Source organism: Ischnura elegans, chromosome 5, assembly GCF_921293095.1.
Source record: "Ischnura elegans chromosome 5, ioIscEleg1.1, whole genome shotgun sequence".
In the NCBI taxonomy this organism is placed as follows: Eukaryota; Metazoa; Arthropoda; class Insecta; order Odonata; family Coenagrionidae; genus Ischnura; species Ischnura elegans.
Window position 1 is genome coordinate 50799228 of NC_060250.1, and position 22946 is coordinate 50822173.

General features: G+C 42.6%; 1 protein-coding gene across 1 annotated transcript in view; it reads right to left on the reverse strand.

Moving 5' to 3' along the window:
* Nucleotides 1-259: 259 nt before the first annotated feature.
* LOC124158874 (uncharacterized PE-PGRS family protein PE_PGRS54-like) overlaps nt 260-22946 on the reverse strand; it is a 113335-nt gene continuing 90648 nt past the window's right edge. Inside the window, exons 4-6 of the mRNA XM_046534270.1 lie at nt 18494-18773; nt 7915-8085; nt 260-5595 (exon numbers count right to left, since the gene is read on the reverse strand). Coding sequence (XP_046390226.1) covers nt 674-5595; nt 7915-8085; nt 18494-18773 — 5373 coding nt within the window. The 3' untranslated portion in view covers nt 260-673. The remainder of the gene's footprint in view (nt 5596-7914; nt 8086-18493; nt 18774-22946) is intronic.

A 22946-nucleotide genomic window follows, 5' to 3' on the forward strand; every position in this document is an offset into this window, starting at 1 on the left:
TAAACTTGTACAAATGTATGAACAGGAAATAGGATATATTTTAATTTTGTTCATGTACTTGCACTTGTTCAGTTCTGGTCTGTTCAGAATGTTCGCATAAATGTACATGCCCTTGTACAAGTTAATGTTTAGGCTTATCAGTCCTGAAAACTAAGGATATTGCATTTTTGCACCTCTGGCGATTATAACACCAATGGTCACCATCTGAGGTATCTGTGTTTTGTCATAGTTAAGGATAATAAAATATGGTGATGAAGAATTCTTGATATGAAAAAATTTATGACGAAAAATGAACTTACATTGGTGACACAACATGATACATACATTTTCTTTCATTTTTCCACTTACACCACGAAGAAAATTTTAGCCCAATTTTGAGGACGTTAAGTGGTATCACAAAGAAAGGTCCTGTAGGCTAGTATTCAGATATCTTTTGATAGGAATACCATGGTGTGGTTTAGCAATATGTCTATTTTTGAGCGTGTTAAATAATTTATCACTAATGATAACTTTGAATATTTGAGGCATATCCAACGTTTCAGATAACAGCACCTCAATTAAGGCATGAAAATCTGACAGGTAATGGAAATTCTTGGTGTGTTTTAAGCATGAAATATGCTGTAAAAAATTGGAGCACTTAATGAGGAATGCATTGTCCTTGTGATGAGGAAACTTAGCAACAACATGGGGAACCATCTGGATTTGTCGGTGGACGAGGTGTACATATTTTTGCTCTGCCATTTGATCCGAACACCACATTGCAGGAGAATGTAAAGTAACCACAAGTTGATGATTTGGTGTAATATGTGTGAGAGAATTTACCTGCATTTGACCCTGAGAGTCCTCTATTTCCATTTGTATATTTCCTATCAAACCTTCCTTGATGATCATTGGTGGGATTTAATTGTCCACTCACACTTTTTGTCACAGATATATAACTGTTGGGCATTGGTGGTGGCAGAGTGGTCGTGTGCAATTCTTGGTCTGTTACATCTTCTAAATCCTCTTCTTCATCTTCATCTTCTTCATCTTCATCGTCTTCAAAATCATCATCTTCTTTGTACAAGCTGGGAGGTTTAGCTTCTCCGTCACGAGTGTTAGGCTTATTCCAGTTATACACAGGCTGGTCTCCCCTTGAGTATGTGTTGGAAGTTCTAAAAGATTGGACACTATGGCCCTCATTATGAGATGCTGAGCCATAGCTATCAGTGGAATCTTCTTCGTCTTCATACTCCTCGTAAGCTGGAACTACCGATTTTCCATTAGGTGGCCGCACTATTGTATAGTTCACTTTACCTGTACCTGGAGTGACTACCACAGTTTGGGACTGAGAATTTCCATTGTTTGGTGATGCAATAGCAAGAGTTTCATCTCCTGCTATTGATCTGCTGTCACCTATTACTCTTCCTCGAAAGCCCTCTGGTATTCTGAATCCAGCTGTTCCAGGAACTACATCTCCTGGCTGGAAAACTGCCTGTGCTGGAATACCCCCGCCATCAGAAGCTTGGGTGATGTGAACATCTTCACTGGGCATTTGGTTCACAAATACTGATTGACTTTGGTGTGGAGCCTCTGTTTTGAAGACTTTAGTGTTTCCTAAATCTCCTTCCCCTCTCATATCACCTCTATGTCGGTTACTTGGTGGCAAAGGAACAGGCTGTGGACCATCCCCATTGTTAGGAATTTTGCTTTGTTGCTGCCTATCTGCACTTCCTAAATCACTATGGGATTGACGGGAATTTTGATCTCTGCCTAGAGTTTGTGGTTTATTAGAATGATGCCCATGACCCATGCCATTATTGTCAGAAACACTCTCAATGGGTGAGCCATGAATGGAGTGGCTATTGTATTCCCTGTGACTATTGAATGAGAGATGTCCATTGTGAGGTACATTGGGAGCGTTCATTGAGTGTACACCTTGTGATGTATGACTACCTCCATTGAACCTTGAGTTACCATTAATTGTATGCTGTCCATTATTGCTAGAAGCTGAGTGTTGGACTGATCCATGTTGTGAGGAATGACCATTGTCTTGTTTTTCGAAAATATTGTTTGGTGTGGGTGATGGAGTTGAGTTCATAGTCTGAGGTTGTCCATTTGTCCCACTTTGCCTATTATTATCCCCATTCATTTGGCTACTTCCTGATCCTACATTCATATCATCAAACCTTTTTAAAGGTGGTAACTTAACAGAGTCTGGTATCAGGGCTGCATGATCATCTCTTTCAAAACGTGTTCCATTCCTTGCCTCACCCCCAATGCCCCTTGATCCCCGTGAGCCAGTGCCTGCCTGGGCTGCCCCTTGGAATGCCACTCCATATCGATAGGACCCTTGAACCTGGCTCTGTGACTGTCCTGAGTATGAACCACTCTGAGCAGAAGCTGTTCCACCCCCTCTGAATGGAGTCCTCTGCCCATTACTGTTTCCTCTGTTAGGTTTGAATCCAACCTGTGCTTGACTAGAAGTTGTGCCTGGTCCACTGGATTGAGCATCTGCCATTCCCCCATTCTCCCCTGCTTGCACCTGTGTGTTTGAACCATGTTGCCACCCTCCACTTTGTGCTTCGGCCTTAGTGGCACCATTGCCTGAAGAAAGTTGCACTTGGGCCTGACTTTGACCAGCTCCACCATTACCTTGAGCAGAACTAGAGCCTCCATCTTTGTTGCCAGTCACCTGACTTTGAGCACCTCTACCACCATCACTAGTTTGTGCTTGAGCTGAGAATGAACCTGTGCCTGAATAGGAACCACTAACTTGAGCTTGAGCCTTCCCATCTCCTAATTTTCCTTGTGAAGATGCCCCTGCTTTGATCTCTTTATCATCTTGTATTACACTGCTTTGAGCCTGTGACTCACCCCCTAAGGGTATCCCTGAGGGCCCTCCACCGACGCCTGGTCTTGTCAAGGGGTAAGCTCCGTCTCGACCACTATAGTATCCCGGTCTTCCATATTGTCCTTGGCCATCAACAGCGGTGTATCCAGGAGTTCCAGATCCTGGTCCATAGCCAGGTGCTCCTCCTGGGAGTCTTTGTCCATCTCCATATCCAGGACCTCTTGGATACGTTGGTTGCCTTCCATTTAGTCGTCCAGGGTGAACACCCCCTTCACCATCCGGTCTTTGTGCTCCTGTTGCGGTATGACCTCCCTGTATTGCTCCTTGTCCAGGTCGCATCCCACCACCTAGAGGGTATTGCCCGTCATATCCAGTTCCCCTATGCCCTCCAGTAACCATACTTTCCGGCGATAATTGCCCAGGAACGGCTCCTCCTGGAGTATATGTACCCTGGCCTGGATAAACTCCGTCCCTTCCTGATCCAGGAATTCCACGATGCGAGCCATGCCCAGTGGGATATGTGCCATATCCTCCAACTCCACTCGGATGTCGTCCATCATCAATCGAATGTGGTCCACCAGGCCTATAACCGGGATAGCCATCCACAGATCTGTCACCTCCACCGGGTCCGTACTGCCCAGATCCTGATGGGTAATAATGCCTACCACCAGGCCCAGCTCCTGGTTCTAAACCAGCACCAGGACCTGTAACACCTGCACCACCTGCCCCTGGGCGATGGCCCCCGATACCATGACCTAATCCGGCTCCTCCGGGACCTATGCCAACACCACCTGGGCCAACACCAGCCCCTCCTGGGCCAAAACCTGCACCTCCTGGGCCAACACCAGCTCCTCCTGGGCCAACACCAGCTCCTCCTGGGCCAACACCAGCTCCTCCTGGGCCAAAACCTGCACCTCCTGGGCCAAAACCTGTACCTCCTGGGCCAAAACCTGCACCTCCTGGGCCAACACCAGCTCCTCCTGGGCCAGCACCAGCACCTCCAGGACCGACTCCTGAGGGGATTCCAGAAACTCCAGGTCCTACTCCCCGTTCTCCTGGACTAATACCACCTCCACTAACACCTTCACCACCACTTGGACCATAACCTCCACCGCTGGGTCCCATTACTCTTCCACCTGGGCCTACGCCTATTCCTCCTGTTCTTCCGGGACCCGTGCCGATTATGCCTGGCCCGGTACCATGACCTCGACTTGGATGACCGACGCTTCCGTCTCCATGATGCACTCCACTTCCTTGTAACCCCCCTGATCCGCTTGGATATCCCCCGTAACCATCGCCAGTCACATGCCCTCCGCTTGGACCAGCAGAAGGTCTCTGACCGCGTCCATCTCCCCCGGGACCCATTATACCATGCCCTGGAATACCGAGACCTGTGCTATGCGGTCTCGTTTGACCTCCGTGTCCCGAAGGCTGGTGAGATTCAGGATATCCTCCTACCGGAGAAACCATTCCGCCGTCGTGCCTTCCATCCCTTCCCGCGCCGCTTACGTGATGGGTTTGGTCGTAGCCTGGTGAGCTGAAATCCCGCCCTCCTGGGCCACCATGCGGTCTTTGCAGCATTCCTGGCTGCAAATGATGCGAATCTTGACCACTCGGTGGGATGTAACGCCCAGGTCCCTGCACTCCGTGTCCATCGGGAACACGTCCTAGGCCATCCGGTGCATAGTGACCTGGTGAGGAAGGGTAGCCAATGTGACTTCCAGGATGGACTGCTCCTCCGTGAACTCCTGAACCCGGCGTGTGGTGCGCACCTCCGGGAATTCCACCTGTTGGTCGATGCGGGACTCCCCCAATGCCATGGCCATATCCAGGCCCAGCTGGGTGCGTCACTCCGTCATACCCTGGTCTCCCACCTGGGTGCATTGCGTCTCCAGGTCTCCCACCAGGATGTAGTACATCTCCAGGACGTCGGCCTCCTGGACCGGTCGGTGTTACTGGAATTCCGTGACCGTCTGCACCTGGTCTGTAAGCGTGGGGCCTTGTCAAATCGCCCGGTTGCATCCCATATCCGGGCCCTCCAGCGGCGCCTCCGTCTCGTCCACCTCCGTGAGTTCCTCGGTGGCCATTAGAGTACCCAGGCCGTCCGTATCCGCGATCTGCTTCTCTACCTGTAGACGTATACCCAGGACCTCCGACGCCTCCTCCAGGTCCAACTACACCACCCTCGCCTGTGGAGCCGTAGCCTGGACCCCCGGGAACCCTTGATCCAGGGACGCCCCTACCCGGAACTCCACCGCCTGGGTATCCAGGTGTCCCTAGAACACCACCACCGGGTCCAACCACTCCACCTTCACCTCGTGGGCCATATCCCGGTCCCCCATGGACGACGCCTCTGCCTGGAATTTCTCCTCCGGGATATCCTGGGCCCCCAGCTATGCCTTCGCCTCCAGGTCGATGTACTATTGACCCGGGACTTATTTGACCATTCTGGCCCCTCCCATAACCCGGAGCCCCCGCCCCCGGTCTTCCATACTCCGCGCCAGGGGTATATCCTCTTCCTCCGATCGTCCCCGGTCCCCTCGCGCCACCGATTCCATCTACACCTGCGGCTCCCGGTTGTCCCGATATAGTGCCCGGTATTCTGCCTCCTGCGTCTCCTGGTCCGCCGTATCCAGGTTGTTGCCACCGGCCTCCTGCTCCTCCTGGGTAACCCCCTCCTCCGTATCCTCCTGGGTAGCAACCATCACAGTCGTCGCCGACGCTCGATTGGCTTTGTGATTGGCCCATGCCGTTTGCTGCTCCTGGTGGATGTATTTGGAATTGAGTTGGTTTTTTTGCAATGTCTCATGGTGTATTAACAATTTAAATTGGTAGTATGGTTAGTCATTCAGTTATTATGGCATCTCTTGTCTCTACTAGGGAATTTTCGCGAAGAACACATCCAGGCAACACCGTGTACTAGCTGTTGGGACAGGATGAATATGGGAAGAATCGGAGCAACAGATGGAGGCTGAAGTTCGATCCAGGAGGAGGATATTTATTGATGTGGCTAAATATTGCCTTTGATGGATATATTTGTGAGTTGCAGTAAGTATATGTGTATGAGGAGCTTATTTTTAAGTGAATTACTCTAAAGGCTTGTGATAACTAATATTTTATTTAGCCTTGCTGATCGCGGTTTCACTATTTACTTATAATATCTATGACGGTGGAAATGGTTACTTATGTATCTGCATGTGAACTTATTGCGCAATGTGCTTATGTCACGACTCTTTTAGCTCTTCAAGGAGAGTAACCCTTGGCATTACGTTAAAGTTTTCAGTCAATTGTTATGTATACGGCAAATGTAGCCTATGCAGTGAGTACTTAGTAAGATAATACTGTTAATGAGTTGTACGAGTTTACAAATCTAAAAAAGATACGCGATTATTAGAGCTAAAATGCAGGTCTTGCAAATGACACCGTCATAAAAAAATATGAAATTCACTGGATTGATTTCTTCAGGATCTTAACTGCTTCTGAAGGTTGCGATATAAATTTCAGAGTACTTATGGGGTTAGCAGAGGAAATAATCAAAACCATTTTGAAACTCATTATTTTACTTCCACTTTTATAGTAAACATTAATGATTCCAAAATATCAACATGGTTAGACAGGGTAAGTCGTTGGCAATCGCTAGCCTCTCACCAATTTTGCACTACACACATTATCGTAATATGGTTACACATTGAGAAGAACGATATAACAAGAGGAATGAATTGGAGGCTGCATCTAGATTACAAAGGCAGTGACTTATCAAATGAATACAACTTTATTTCGACTGGTTTTTAGCCTGCGTAGCTTATATTAATTTTAGAAATCGCTAGCTCTTTCACTAGCAACGAGGGGAAGAAAAAGCCCTAGATATTAATTAGACAAATTTCGGGTGGAATTTTTAGGCGGTTAGCTTTGATATGTTTAATCAATATATGCGTCAATACACGCTGGAATCTGGGATGTATTAAAGAAGCATTTTAATTATACTATGGAGTATGTTTTCGCGAAGCCGTTTAAAGAGCTAATGATGCCTTTCCTTGGTATTCTAGAATTTTTTAGAAATAAATAAAATGCAAATATCGCGCAGTTTTAAGGGCCTTTTGAGCGAATGTTTTATGAATTGTTATTTCATCCGAGATAATTATTGCAATCTCGGTTACAGCTTGGCTGTGACCCATTACAGGGGCATTGTGCTATGAGTTGGGTTAGAAATATTTTTGAGGCAGTTGGCTGCTATTGAATAACTTCCAAGACTGAACCTATTTTATTGTTGGGAGCTGTATCCTGTTTTATTTTTTATTATTTGGAAGCCCTCTTACGCGAAGAGGAATTTGGACAATGAATGTTTAGTACTTCTTAGTACTTCTATATAGATGCGTGTTAGCTCTACAGTTCCCGCAGAGAGAGATTTTCTCATTTGCTTTTTTGCACATTCGACACCGTTTTAATTTGTCCTATACGTGGTGTTGAGGTTACGTTTTTTTGCTAACTTTTTTTCCAATCTCGGCATCGTTTTTTACCTAGTTCACATGAGCATAAATTATTATTTTTCCCTCGTTCGGGTTTGAGATCAGGATTTTCATTCTTAAAAAGATTAATTACATCAAGATATTTTAGTAGATTGCTTGTAAAATCAACCTTCGAGCGCGAAAGGCTGAGAAGTCCAATAGAAGACTATTCTGGGTCATCGTATCGTCTTAAAGTTTGAAAAATCATCGAATATCATTAAGTCGCCCAACCAAGCACCTATTTCCCTGGAAAAAAGTCGTGGAATAAAATAGAAATACCCACAGCCCAAATCTCAATGACAAATTTTTATACTGGATTATTTTACTTTACGCAAGTATTTTTTCTGGTTTAGCCTCGAAGATTGGTATCTGAAGAACAACAACAACACTTATACTTTGAAAAAATAACTCACGTCGAGGAATTTCTCCTTTTATTTATTTTTAATCGTGGTTGGATTAGGAGTTTCATTCGTTTTCACCATCCGATGCCTAGTCATATTCCAGCCGTTTTATTTCGTATGTTACCAGGTTACTTAAGGATTACATGGTGGAGTATGTTTGGAATATCGTTCTCACGGACTATGGTCGTGGTCCCATCAGGCCTCGATTCCGCTTGAGCCGAACCATCATTTTTTCCGTCACCGCTGAATGACACGAACTGGCTTTGAGTCTGGCCCCTGAACTTGCGCGGCCAATGCCATCCTCTGCTCCCTCCGTTGCCGGCTGCTTGTCGCTTGCTCCTCGAACCTGAAATTTGTGGGAAAAACGGAAAAAAATCAGATCAGAAGTCCATGCTCGCTCCATCTTGGTTTTGCAAACGGTCTTTATCAGCTGCGGATCCAGGATAGGTTCAATGGGGGGCTAGTTGGGGTCCTTGGGGGCAGGGGCGCAACGAAGAATTAAGGCTAGGGGGGGTTTTAGGCACAAATAATACTTAAAGGTGTGGGGGTATTGCATACCCACCAGGGTAAGCAGGAGTTGCGAGGGCCCTCCTTTAGAAATTTTGTAAGAATAATGGTTCAAAGTGGCTAGTTTTACGGCCTTCTGATGGATATTTGATTAATGCTTACACTATTCTATAAGTAATAATGATCCATATAAGTAAAATGGATTAAACTTAAAAATTTCTCTGAGCTCGGGGGGGGGTTTACCCCCAAAACCCCCCACTCGCTGCGCCACGGCTTGGGGATAACCTCCCATCAGTAGTGAGATTGCGAACAAAATTACCATTTTATCTTGTGTATCTTGTATCCAGTAAAGGGCTATAGCTTTGCCTAGCCCTTTTCTGGATTCGCCACTGGTCTTGATGTTACCATTACCAATACATAATATTTTCCAAAACGTTAAATGATTATATATTAAGGTACAAGAAAAAGACCACGAAGGTGTACTCAGCGTACTCCGGAAATTTCCAGATTACACATTGATTTTTATGAAAATAATGAGACAATATTATGAGGGAATATGACCGGGAGCTATGTAGGTATCCTCATAAGAAAACTTACTGGAGGCGCCGAAATGGAGAAAAAGGTAAGCACGTGCTGCGTCTCGTCGCCATCATGCTTCGATTTCTTCTCATAAGGTATTCAATCGATTTAATGTGGGCCATTGGTCTAGGGGTAGCTTTATAATTTTGGGCACCGGGTAAAAATTTTAGCCTGAGTACTGTTATCTCAAACGCCCTTTGCTAATGCTAGCAGGCGATTGGGCTGTCCACTACCTACACCTAACGTGAGTAAATCTCCCCCATTTCTCGGGTTTTCTATATTTAAACCTATATTTTATACATTTTTTCACCCTCTTTCTACTGGGAATTCCCGTCTATTTGAGTGAATCCCATCCGGATATTTTCATGAAGTGAAATCATGTATTTTGGGTGATATGAATGTTGCATCCGCGGTTGAAATGTGTTATAACGATGGCGAGGAAAAGCAAATTTTGGAAGTATTCCATTGAAACTATTGCGTAAAGCAAAATGTTTCGCAAAATATTTTTAAGTTTACTGAACCTTCTTCATTGCAATCTGTGGTGTGAAGCAAAATATTTGGAAATATATATTTATATAGGCCGCCTTCAGGTATGAAATCAATTTATTTTTATTTAATTTTGCGGTCGAAGCATTATATCTTTATTATTTTTGTGAAAATGCTCAGTGTAGTAATGAATTTCCCATAGTTATGGTAAAAAACGGATAAAATGGTGAGATAAAATAAGATTTGATGCTTCCCCGGCAAATAATGTGGGTAAAATTTTCTCGAAAATCCCACTGGGTTCAGTGATCCATTTAGGCCGAGCTCAGACTCGGTGCTCATCCTCGGGCAACACAAAATAATAATCTGAATCCTCAGGGCTGAATAATACAAAATTATTCAGCAGTCCTGAAGATGAGCCCCGAGTCGGATCCCGAAACGTTGGCTAAAATGTGAGTATTCAACCCCGCAGAAATCCCGAGAAAATTTTACCCACAACGGAAAGATCAGTTCAAATAAGTTCGGGTAGACTTTGCACCTGACTAAAATCACGTAGTGTTCTCCCATTCAGAACATTGAACCGGCTCATATCCCTGGGCCACCGCGAGTATAGGGTAGTTTCCTTCATCAAAGAAAACGAAAGGCATTGATTGCGATTCGTTACCCACCATTAGTGTATTCATAGTGTACAAATTATTTGGTTTTAGAAATCCCAGTTTAGACGAATGGCAATGGTCAATTTTAACCGCATTTGAAAAAAGCCAGATTGGCGCCCAAGCGATGCCACTCCACGTGACGTCACAGGGACCTAGTTTCTACACGAGAGGATAGGAGTTTTACATCTTCTGAGATTACCAATGCATGCATGAGTCACAGAGCTCAGCGAAACATCTCTTAATAATCACACATTAAAAATACCTAAGTTCGGAAAGTTTCCTTCGTTTGATAGGGTAATAATAATCCTTATTTAAGCCAAGCGCTACTAGCTAGCAGGGTACTCAGCTACCTGCTAGCAGCCTGCGTCGTATCAGCGCTCAAGCCTCGCCCTAAGGTCACCTTACAAGGCGTCAGGGGGAACCAGAACGACGTCACACGGAGTTTTCCCAGCATTCATACTTAGCCGTTGCGTTTTCGCGCGCTTGAAAATTTTCACTTTTCATTTAATCGCGAAAAATAGATATCGTCATTTAAAAATCTAAAAGCGTGAAATACGTACTCCAGGAGTAATAATCTTTCGATTTAGGCAATAAAAAAATAATAATAGGAAACCACCCTATTATATGTCCACCCGAATTCGATCCCGGAACACTTTAATCAGCTACCCAACACTCTGCTCGCAAGGTCACCACGCCCGTATCACAGACAAAAGCACTCTGTACTAATTCAATCGGTCCAGGGTGTCTTTTAAATAGTTGCCCTTGAGCGTCACAGCTTTTTCCAGCAATCAGAAATCTTCCATCTTCATGTCACGAATGACCCACTAAGTTGATCAAAGATATGGGTTAGACGTGGATCGAATTTTGGAATGAATAGAGGGCTCAGAACTCCGTTAACCAAGTGGAAAGGTCCACGCCTATTTCCAAAAGTTGACCCTGAGAAACTGAATGACGGTCCCGAAATGAAAGTGCTTGTCTGTGGCATCTTTAATTGCCTTGGGTATGCATCCAGAGACGGATTTGCGATGCCTTGAAATTACATAATCATATAGCTATGTCGGTGACACTGAGTCCTTACAAATGATCAATGACTCTCAGTGACCTCAAATATGACTATCCAAATCAGCTGTATCCTCTAAACTAGGTTAATGCTAAGTAAGACGTTCAAAATGAAAATATAGTGGGTTATTTTTGTGGAAGATGGTCGATACCATGGTAGTTACAGGTATATTATCGTTGAAAACAAACCGCATATTGTTATCACGAAAAAAACGTTTTTATTCATTAAAGATCCTGGTGGTTTTTCTGAATGACCCACTTAAGAGAATTGATGTGTGTGAATTTATATTCTATCAAATCCCATATTAATTGTTCAAGCCATTATTTGGATTAATGTGCTTCCAAAGTTTTTATACATGATATTAAAATTTCGAGGTGGTGGCAGTGGACAAGATGGACGCCGCGCGCTCATATCATTCACGAAATCATTCAAGAAAGTTAGGAAATGCTCTAATTTTGGGCGTAATCCAGTACACGCTCCCAATGCTCCCGAGTGCTCCCGCTTCAGACGCTACAGATTCGTGGTCCACTTTCGCTCCTATCGCTCCCAGTGCTACCCTACTGGATCACGGCTGGAGCGATTGTAGCATTTGTTAGTCGTTTGTTTTACTAGTATCGTCTGCTCGGATATTAGATCGTCTGAATTAGGGATTGTTATAGCCCCTTGTACTTTACTTAGCGTGTTAGAGAGGTCAGTAATATAAATGACAAAAAGAATATGACCATGGGGTACACCACAAGAAACCTATTTAATATTAGATCTTCATTGGATACCATGATCGGGCACCACAGCAGACCGATGCTTGTCCTGAAGATTTTACCCACTGGTTTGCAAATCCTCTAACAACAAGGTGATAAACTTAAACTATAAAGAGCAGATCATATGATACATATAAAAGAAGATAAGACCGATTAAATACCTTATTAGAGAAATTTCAATGAAACCAAAAATAAGCCTAATTAACTTAACTCACCTAAAAGCCTGCGTTTAAACGATACACGTACAAGTTAATGCCTGTTTGCGTGAATTATTTTTGTGGACCGAAACGGAACATGTACGAATGTTTGAACCTAGCTAAAATAGGTAAAATTTGCCGATCATGCATTTGCACAAGTTGAGTGGTTACACGTGTAACCACTTAACGTGCAACAACGCAACCGTACGGTACATTTCGTGTTCTTTCTCGCGTTCATACATTTAGACTTGTGCGGATTTATGTAGGTGTAAAAAGGCCTTAAGTGGAGTGTCCTTTATGCGATTTATCAATTGCACTCATGACATTGTATGACAGTCTCAAAAGCAGTCCTACACTTGAACCAATCTCGTCAACAACGAGCCTTAAGCATAAATGCAATGCGTGTCAACCTGACCTTAAGAAAATTACATAAGTAAAATACAACCGAACATCAATAATTGATTAAACTTCAGTTGAAGATTAGAGGAAGATATCATCATTTAACAGAGAATACAATCTTCATGGGGAAAGCTTGAAGAAAACCTAGGTTGGCCGCCAAAAAGCAACAAACGGAATGCTTTAACTAGAAGTTCACGTACCCTAACCTAAGAAGTCATATTCTATCTCAATTTCACGCAATATCAAGTTCAAATAACTAATAATTGATCTAAATAACAAATAAATCAATATAACTTACAAAATTAACATAATTCTTATGTAACGGACGGAATGCTTCGACCGGAAAGTTCACTCACTACATGTCTTATTAATTTCGAATAGCCATTTTCTATCTCCCCTTCTCGCTAGCTCAAGCTTAAACCACTAATAATTAAATAATATTATATATAATTAATTATCACAACAAATTTTATAAGATATCTTGGTCTTGCCGCTCAATTTCTTCCCCGATCTGGCCCGTGGCGACTCTGAATTGTGAAACCATTGAGTTACAGCCATTTGCCTCACCGTAATATCCCCCGAATAGTTCTTTAACCATTTGGTTTTAGCATTTACTACCCAGGCTATCTTAGCGACTTCTTCCATCAACTCCAAATGGTCATATTATTGCCGGCCAGGTCCACAATTGTCATGAACACCATTTTCTTTTGCCTTCCTTCCCGTTCAAATTCGCGCTGAAAACCGGTTCGCTCCAGCCGCCCTACCTATTTCTTGGGAGCGTTTGTAGCGAGAGAGAAGCGAATATAGTGACATCATGCGTGACGTACGAGAGCGCCACGGGAGCTTTTGTAGCTTCTACTGGACCACGAAAAGACTCGCTTCCAGTGCTTCGGAGCACTGGGAGCTTGTACTGGACTACGCCCTTTATTCAATTGATAATTTGAATGACGGGAAATTTCCGTTTTACACGGTGAATGGCGGTCATTCGCAAGATCAATCAAATGAAAATTCGCCGGGTAAAACGGCCTTTAGATAAATAATTTTCATCAGGTGGGTATAAGTCTTACTAAAAATGCAGAAATTATCTTTGGTGGGCTCTAACAGCTTGTAGTGGTAAATTTTATTTACGTCATACACTAAATAGATTTATAAATAATAAATTGATATAATGGTATATATTGGCTAAATATTTTTACGGGATGATTTGGTGCACTGAATCCAAATTATTGTAGAATTACGGTATTAAGTTCGAATTTCGGACACGAAATAAAATGGGGTAAAAGTGTGATCATAACTGTTTGGAGGATTTTAGGAACATGGGGGTACCCAGAATCAAAACTAGGGGGTGGCAAAACTAGCTATGGTCGTTCAAGTTGTAACTATTTTCCACAGAGAAGGTAAATGAAACCAAAATTTTAAGGAAATTATGATTTTTATTTTAGTTCCATGTCTTAAACTTATATCATTTTTCTTCAAAAGGAAAATTTGTTCATAAATTTTGTTTTAAACTAAATTTATTTTAGCTGCTAGGGGGGGGGGGGGTAGTTGTCACATCCCCTGCCCCCCGCTTGGTACGCCCATACCTAGGAAGTCATGATTTGGTAAATTTACCATCTGTTCATTAAAAATCGACGTATAGGTGTTCGAATCCTGTGAGTCGTATTTAAATTAGTCCAATTGAAAATCCTATTTGAGGAATTGGAATAATATCATTATTTTTTTTCACCATTGAACTTGGAATTGTAACCTAACATTTCAGAAGAGGTTTACTAAAATTTGGGAAACATAATGTAGGTTCGAAGATTTTCGCGGCGTTGATTAGATGATCTCTCCATTCTATTCGGGTTTTCACCGCGTTCGTTGTGTTTTAGTGACAACAGTTTCGCTGACATTGCAGTCAGCGTCTTCAGGTCGAAGGTGAAACTCGGAAAACTGCAATGTTAGTGAAACTGTTGTCACTAGAACACAACGAACGCGGTGAAAACCCGAATAGAACGGAGAGATCAATTTGGAAACATATCTATATATATCTATATAGATTTTCTGTCATCTATTTTCCCCAGAAATTTACCGGTGTGTAATGTGGCAGATACATACACTAACTGGTGTGAAAGATGAGGGTTAGAGATGGAAATGGAAACGTGACATTTTACCAGAAATTATTTTGATTTTCCCTGCTTGGAAATCATCGAAAATTATTCCTATTACTAGAGTAACTTCCGTGGCTATTCTGAACCAAAATCTACTGTTTTCCAGTATCAGACACACCGCAACTTTTAGCACCGCTACCGCGGTATCGAAAAAGATTATTCCAGCTACTCACACATCAAATAAGGTATTTAAACAGTTAAGGTAAGTCCAATCGGATAAACTTGCGAATCAATCCGACTCGTCTCACTTTCCCCATTGACATTCTCTCTTTATTTTTATTTAGGGTATTTCCCAGATAAATTTGTGAAAATTTAAATTCAATCTGCCGTTTAATTTTTTTATGAATATTTTTTACTATTGAATTCAGGCAAAATTTGACTCGCTTCCGATTATGCCGCTACGCTGTCGGCTCGTTTTTCTTCCCTCTCCGTGGGTGACCAAATTGAAAATGGCGAGGCGCCCATTTCTAATACTTGTTAAATTGTTTTGCATTGCTAGCTAATTTGGATATTACCTTATATCATAGCAACCTAAAGGTATGTGATGGGTGTGTGTGTTGATCAGTGGTGTAACTAGAAATATGCTTTGGGGGGCATTTGGGAGGCCTGGGGGAGCGACCTCCCAGGCTACGCAGGCGAGGGGGTCGCCGAGACCCCTTCCTGACTCCTTTGTCTCAAGTCGGTGTTCAGTGACTCCTCTCATTGCCATTGTATTAATAAATGATCTTTAACTTTGAGCAGATGCAATTATTATATGCCAAAATTAGACAGTTTTAAATATTTTTTTAAAAATTCTCTGAGGATTTTGTGGGGGGTTTGACGCGATATCAATCCCTATCGTCCCCTCAGGGGCGCAGCTAGGAATTAAGGCTAGGGGGGGTTTCAGGCACATTTAATAATAGGGGCCTGGGAGGTTGGCATACCCATCAGGGTAAGTGGGAGGTGCGGAGGCCCTCCGCCAGAAAAACATTAAGATAAATGGTTCAAAATGGTGAGTTTTAAGGCCTTCTGAGGCATATTTTATTAATCCTCATACTATTCTATCAGTAATATTAATCCAATTAGGTAAAATAGATTTAACTTAAAAATTTCTGCGAGCTCTGGGGGGGGGGTTTATCCCCCAAACCCCCCCCCCCCATCGCTGCGCCACTGCATCCCCTCATAGTTACGTCACTGGTGTTGATGTATTTGGATTAGACATTCAAATTAAATGATAGAGTCATCATCCCCCCGAGACCGATAGAACCTACCTCAATACCTGTTAGCTTGGTTGAAATCCTACGAGAGCATCGGGCTGAATGAAATTCCTCCGGACGAATACATACCACCCAGCTTGCGGATCACCCCGCCGAATGTAGGACGTGTTTAACTATTTACGCGCATTGATCCGCCCTTATCGCGAGCGGGGATTAAAAGGGGAAACCGTCATTCCCGTTGGATCGCGATAGCAGTTGCGGATGCTAATGACCCACCATGTTGACACGGGTCTGCGGAAATGAGGAGACGCCTCCATTTCGCGTGTCCCTTCGACGCGAGCCGTTCAATTTTTTCCTCCTCGTCTCCCGCAGACCCTCGTGGCTTTGGCGACCGCTTCATTTTTCCCCCGCCGCGCCGGGAAGCACATGGCTTATCCAGCGAGGTTCCCCCAGACCGCGTCCCATTCGACTCGACGTCGTCTGCCTTCGTTTTGCCACGTTCGGGGTCACCCCAGGGTCACTTCGGGTCAATCGTCACAAACTGACGCGCTCACATTCTCTGTCTCGCGTACGACGTTAATCACCATCATCATCACCATATTTTTCGTCCCGGCTCACCCCGATGCGTCAATAACGCGCGTAGCCGCATTTGTTTATCCTAATGTTTCGAGATTAATTTTTCTCATTTGTCTCGGGACGATTAACACTTCTCGCGTTTAGAAGATGCATCGTTTCCGCTCAAATGGTCATTTTTCGTGGCGTATCAACTGTTTAAAACTTCAGCTTTCATTTTTTTCAGAGTTACCTACGCCTTGAGAATTGAATCTCAATGCAATCTTTTTCCACTCCTCGTTCTTGGCAAGCGTGGTCTTCCCATCCGTTTTCTTATTTTCTATAACTTTTGCGTGGTCTTCCAGAAGTACAATTCTTTTTCTGCATACGACATACGAGGACTTTTCCTCCTCTTCAAAATTGTAACGCTGCAATCCATATCTAGCCTTTGATATAATCGCTGATGTAACTGACGGTGAGAGAGGAGTTATGTGTTCAACAGCTAATTTTCAGAGACAAGCACTTACTTACTGTCATTTATTTTTCCGACGTCAGAGGTATGAAAAATTCACCAGCAAAATAATTTCTTCTCATTAACTCGGTTTTGGAAAACTTGGGTAAAACGACGTCGGTGAAACGCGATCCTCTGCAGATTACTGAGATAATAATTTTAAACGAGTTTTCGAAAACTAAGACAATTGAGAATATTATCGCTGTTGGTGAAACTGGCCCTTAATAGGGTATATCTTAGTCAATATTTCACTGTATCACAAAATTGAAAAAAACTTGCCTCATTATTTTCTAAGACGTTAAATGCTTATATATTAAGGTACAGGAAAATTATCGCGAAAGTACCCTAGAAATTTCCACATCATACAGTAATTTTTATGCAAAAGAGAGACAATGTAATGAAGAATACGGCCAGGAGCGATAAAAAAAGAAACATACTTCTAAGAAAACGTATTGGTGACTAAATATGTCGAAATGGAGACAAAAGTAAACGCGTGCTGCGGCTTGCCGTCATCGTACATACATTTCTTTCTCTAAGCACCGTATAAAGCCATTCAATCGACTTAATGTGGACATGTGACCAGGATTTTGAGCTTTTATTATGCCTGAAGTCATCATGAATTTTTTTATAGTCATTATTATTTCTTTTATAATCATCACAATGCATTTTTTCGTAAAAAATGTGGGACCTGTGACCGCAAATACATATTCCGTTTTATGCTCCGACGAAAATTTTTTTTGTGGCAAAATTCTGAAAGAAGATATTAAAGTGATGGGAAATATACTTGTGCTATCAATATGGGTTCGAATTATTTGCTGCTTGCTCCGAGAAAAAAATGTGGCATAACTAGTCACTCTATAGGAACAGGAGCTAGTACCTGTATCACATGACTTGACATTGCACAAGTCCATGGATATTCGCTAATATCCTGGAACTTGTGTAAGGTCAAGCTTAGGGTGAACCTGGCTTCAAGGTTACCTTTCGTAATTAGTTAAATAACACATAATAATGTTTCCAAATATCGAAATAAAAGGTAGTTGCACATTTTCACTCTTATTTTAATGCATACGAGGTGCTTCCGCTCACAAAGACATCATCTCGTACGAGACGACAAGTACGAGTTGAAATAATTGCGGAAAAAATGCAACTACCTTTTATTTCAATGCGTTAGATTTTCACTATATCGCACCTAAACCGGTTGAATTAATTTGCAAAATTTTCACTGAATTTATTTGTCCCAGACGCGTTTCGTTGCGACAAAAATACTCTCAATTGAAGCGAAAGGAATGTTGTTGTAACGACGAAAGCGTCGTGATCAAATAAATTCATGCGAAATATTGCAATGCCTTATTTAATTGATATTAATGACTTCCACCCAGTGTTGTAGTTAGGAAAAATTTAGGCGGTACTCACCAAGGTTTGCCAACAGTTGAACATGTATTATACATCCGGCCGCGATTGAGATGTCAAACTCCAACATTATGTTAGTTCCAAGTTATGCCACGAGATGATTCTGAACAAGTAAAAAATCATTTCCGATTTTTATTTCTGAAATCCATTGGAAAATTTTTCTTGGAGGGCTATTTTTACAGATATAAAAAGGTAGTTTAACCGGTACGCTGATGACGAATTTAGATTTTAGGGGGTACGCCGTACCGGCGCAACTACAGCACTGCCATATCGTGCCACGTATCATGCAAGAATACCTTTCGTTGTTTTGGAGGTCCGACTCCTCGCCGGCTTCTCTTCGCCGCTGCTGTCCAATGTCTGCATCTCGAGTTCTGCGAGCCGCGCCTTCACGAGCGCCGCCTCGAGGAGCAGTCGGTGTTCCTCGCTCTCGTCTCCGTCACCCGGAAGTTCGTTCTCCGACAACCACGGCACCCGCGACGGGGGCTGTAGCTGCGGACTCGGCGGCCTCTGCACCAGCAGAGTAGCCGGGAACCCGCGGCAGAAGTGCGCAATCCTCCTGCCAGCCAACCTCATCACCTTCCGCGACAGCGTGGAGGCAAGGGAAAGAACATTAGAAAGACAGGGAAAGGGGTAACTCGTCCTCTGTCTGCATCATGGAGGTGAAGTGTGCGCAATGCCAAGGGCGTACCCCGGATAAAAAATAGAGGGAGCAAGCCGTGGTCGTTCAAGATGTAACACAGAAAAGGTTATGAAAAGAAAATTATAACTGTCCTTTATTGATTTTTTTAAGTTATTAGCTCGGAAAAAATATTTTTATTCCAATTACATGTTTAATAGTAATATCACTTGTCTAAGCTTTGAAGAAAATTTATTTAAAAAATTCGTTTTTAACTGAATATACTATTGGTTCTAGGGGGGGCAGCTGCCTCCTCCTGTCCCCCGCTGGGTACGCCCATACGCAATGCGAGTAATCATGTTGGCGTCGATGGAATTCAGGGTACATTTTGTCAGAATACCACAGTCTTTCCATTCTTTCTATGTACCGGTTATATCCTATGTTGAAACCTCTTGGAGCGTTGGTATTTTTTTCATTTTTTTTCAACAACATGTTTTTTTTCAAACTTACGCTATCACCCACGCATATTACGATCCTCAAGTCGGCCCCTAAATGTGTTGTCAACTACCGCGCATTGAAATGCGTTTACAGAAGCCGCCACTCGCGTCGCTGACGGGCAAATTGATCCGAGTTTCACGGGGAAATAAGTTATAATTAGGGGTTTTAACCGAAAATTGTGTAGATGATGATATAATCTATTCAATTCATTACTTTTCAATGCTATTCCTCGCAATTACAAACATAAGAATGGAAAATATTGGAAAAAAGTGGATAGCATTGCACTCGTCACCGCGTTGGGGACAGTTTTGAAAAACCGATTAAAATGCGAACGAAGTGGCAACAGAAATCAGCCTTCTTTGGAATGGAACTGGGCGTCTTCTACGCAGTCCTCTTGCTATCGCCATTCAATTTTCAGGGTAGACTTCTTTAAACTGTTGACGTGTATCTCGAGGCAGAACGTTTATATCAGAGGAAATAATGAGGTCAGATTTTAAAAATTGAGATAGAGGCAGACTATGGCAAGATGTTTTACTCTATACACCCTTAATATTTCAAAATGATATATCAACTTTTGAGAAAGCAATACGTGACGCAAAAGACCGGTCGAGAGGGATGATGCATAATAGTCAGTTTTTTCTAGCCGTATTACTCTATAAGTTGTTTGTTTTGCGTGCTTATTTCTGCATCGCATGGAACAGCAGTTGGCTTACTCGTGATACTCTTGACTGGAGTAGATCGGGAGTAGAAGCAACTTGGGTTAACTTGGATTGCTTGAATTGAAAATTAATTGCGATAGATGTGGGGAAAACGGAAAGGGTAGATATAGAGCTTATCGATTGCTGGGAGTAATTAAATCTGTGCTTCAGAGACATGGGCATAAGTTACAAGGCGTCGAAGAAAGTTTAATGGGTGCTCCAAGTTAGCCAAACTATCAAAACCCTTGAGAGATAACATTATTCATGGTAAAAAATTAGACTTCATAATAATAGATACCAAGTCAGAACTGCGCTATTCGATAGAAACTTAATATCAATACTTATCCTTTTTCCTTACGAATAGGAAAATTGTCATCGCAACGAGTACGTATAAATTTAATCTTTTTAATTTGGAAGTAAAATCTGCTTTTACAGCTGTTGTATTTTCCTTGCTATACGACCAAATGAGGGAAATTTTATATGGTAGCCGTTACTAAGCATAGTTTTTTTTCTGGGAGATAAGAAGTCTCGGCGATGATGTCCTGGTATATGCGCGAAAATTCCATTTCTATAGCCGTGGCGGTTTGCCAAATCAGTTTTAACTCTATCCGTAAAAGTATTTCGAAACATTTTATTCATAAAATAATGGCACTGTTACTTATTAATTAGTGAGGATAACCACAATAAATCATATCAATTTTAAACTCAAAATTTCCCAGGAAAGATGGCAATTTCCCTTGTAGTGGTCTCTTATTTCCTTATGACTTCATAAATGATTTTTTATATTTTTAAGCTGTAAAGAGAAGTCCAGTGTATTTTTAAATTCAGTTATTGTCTCGCAAACTTCGGAAGCTGAGAACCCTTAATTTTTCGGTATAATTTTGATTATATATTGAGTTAATTGAAAATAGAAGAAGGATATTTACAGAAATTATTTTAATCCTAGCGTAGAAATTTTCTGAATTGTTGATGGCCTTAAGTCAGTCGTTTAAATAAAAATTCTAGCGATTTGAGTGGATAGTGATCACCTTCAATTTCGATTTTATTGTACGGATTTCGATATGTATTAAATATGGCTAGAATGCTGTATTCGCACCCCGTGGGCCCAGGTTCAAATCCTGGCAGTGAAAGAGAATTTTCTGAGTTTTCCCAATCCCTGCGTGAATATTATATGCAAGTGGACTGCGTAGAGGAGGCCTAATTGCATCCCTTAGAAGGTTGATTTCTGCTGCCACTTCGATCGCAAATTAATGGGCATTCAAAAATGTCCGCGGCACGGTGATGGAGTGCAATGCGATCCACCTTTTACCAATATTTTGCAATATGGTGTTTGCAAATGCAAGGGTTAACATTGAAAAGTATTAAATTTGATAAATCACATCATCATGAATGTAAATTTCAGTTGACACCCCTAATTATACCTTATTTTCCCGTGAAACTCGGATAAATTTGCCCGTCAGCGACGCGAGTGGCGACTTCTGTAATCCCATTTAAATGCGCGGTGGGCGAAAGCACATTTAGAGGCCGACTTGAGCAATGGCGGCGACTCCATGGGGCCTGAGGGGGCCCGAGCCCCCTCAAAAATTCGGTGTGGGTGTGAGGAAAAAATGTGTCAGGATTGTCGATTTTCCCCGGAGTGTCCAGATATAGAGATTCGTGTTATCAGGGTTCTAATTTTGATCATATGACTCTTCTAAAATGCTTAAAAATCTTAAAACTCACTACTTATTAAATTTCCCAGGGCAAGATATCCGGTTTGGGCCCCCCATTATATTTTGCAAGTCGGCATCCCTGGACTTGAGTATCATCTTTTGTAATATTCGTGGTTGTGTAAAGGAAACTTTAAGTTCAGCATTCAGTCCGTCAGATAGGACATAAAGCCGTGGTCCTCTAAGCGCCTTTCGTTTAGAGTAGGTTAATGCCGACGCCGGGTCATTCTCTACCCACCCCACACGGGCGGCGTAAGCGTCGCCTCCTCCGAATACCATATGAAAGTCGTGAGATGCGGATATCCGCGTCTGAACGTCCCGTTCGATTGACGGGCTTCCTAGGATACCTTTACTCTTCCTTTCTATCGTAGCTTCGCGAGAGGAAAATTTCCCCTCTACCGAAAGAGGGCTCAGCCAACATAAAGCCAAAAAGTCACTTGAAATGCGTCGGGTATGAGTACTCGGTCACAGCAAACCGCTGCATGGGTGGATGACGGGCCTCAGTGCCCTCCTGATGGAAGTACTGAGTGCATATCGAGTCTTCTGTGGAAAAGGAGCTGGATTTTGTGACTAATAATCATGTGTTCTGGAACTAAAATTGGCGGTGTTATAACAGATCTCTGTTGAATATTGTGTTGGAGTTGTTTGTTGAGTATTGAGTTCTACCCATGATAATTGCGCAGTAATTGTCGAATGCAGTTCGATCAATATACGTTGTGTGGAAAATAACAAAGTCACAATTGTTCCATCATCATGGTGAAATTCCAAGAAGTTGAGACAGGAACAATCGAATCATAATTCTGTTTTGGAGTTGATGGAAGAACACATAACTTGCGAGGTGCCATGAGAAGTTAAGATAGCCAAGCTAGGTTTTAGTGATGCCTAGCTGATGTTGCTGACCCATGCGTAAGGAAAACTACCATTCAAGAGCGAAGACATCGGCTTCTTTCTCTCCGATGGATGACGAAAAAGAGAAGAAATGCCTCGCGGTCGTTCCGATGAAGGGCTTTTTGCCATCACCTTCATTTCGAGTGAGTATTAACAGGAGTGCCTTTATGCTTACCGAAATATTATGAATCAGTATCGAGAAAATGAGAATGGCATTTTTTTTAACATTTACGATACAGTGCATTGTCATTTGGAAGTTATATATAAAAACTAGCTATCAGAGACTCGCTAGGGAGGTGTTCAGGCATTCGTCATCAATTGTATGTTATGCATGGTTGAT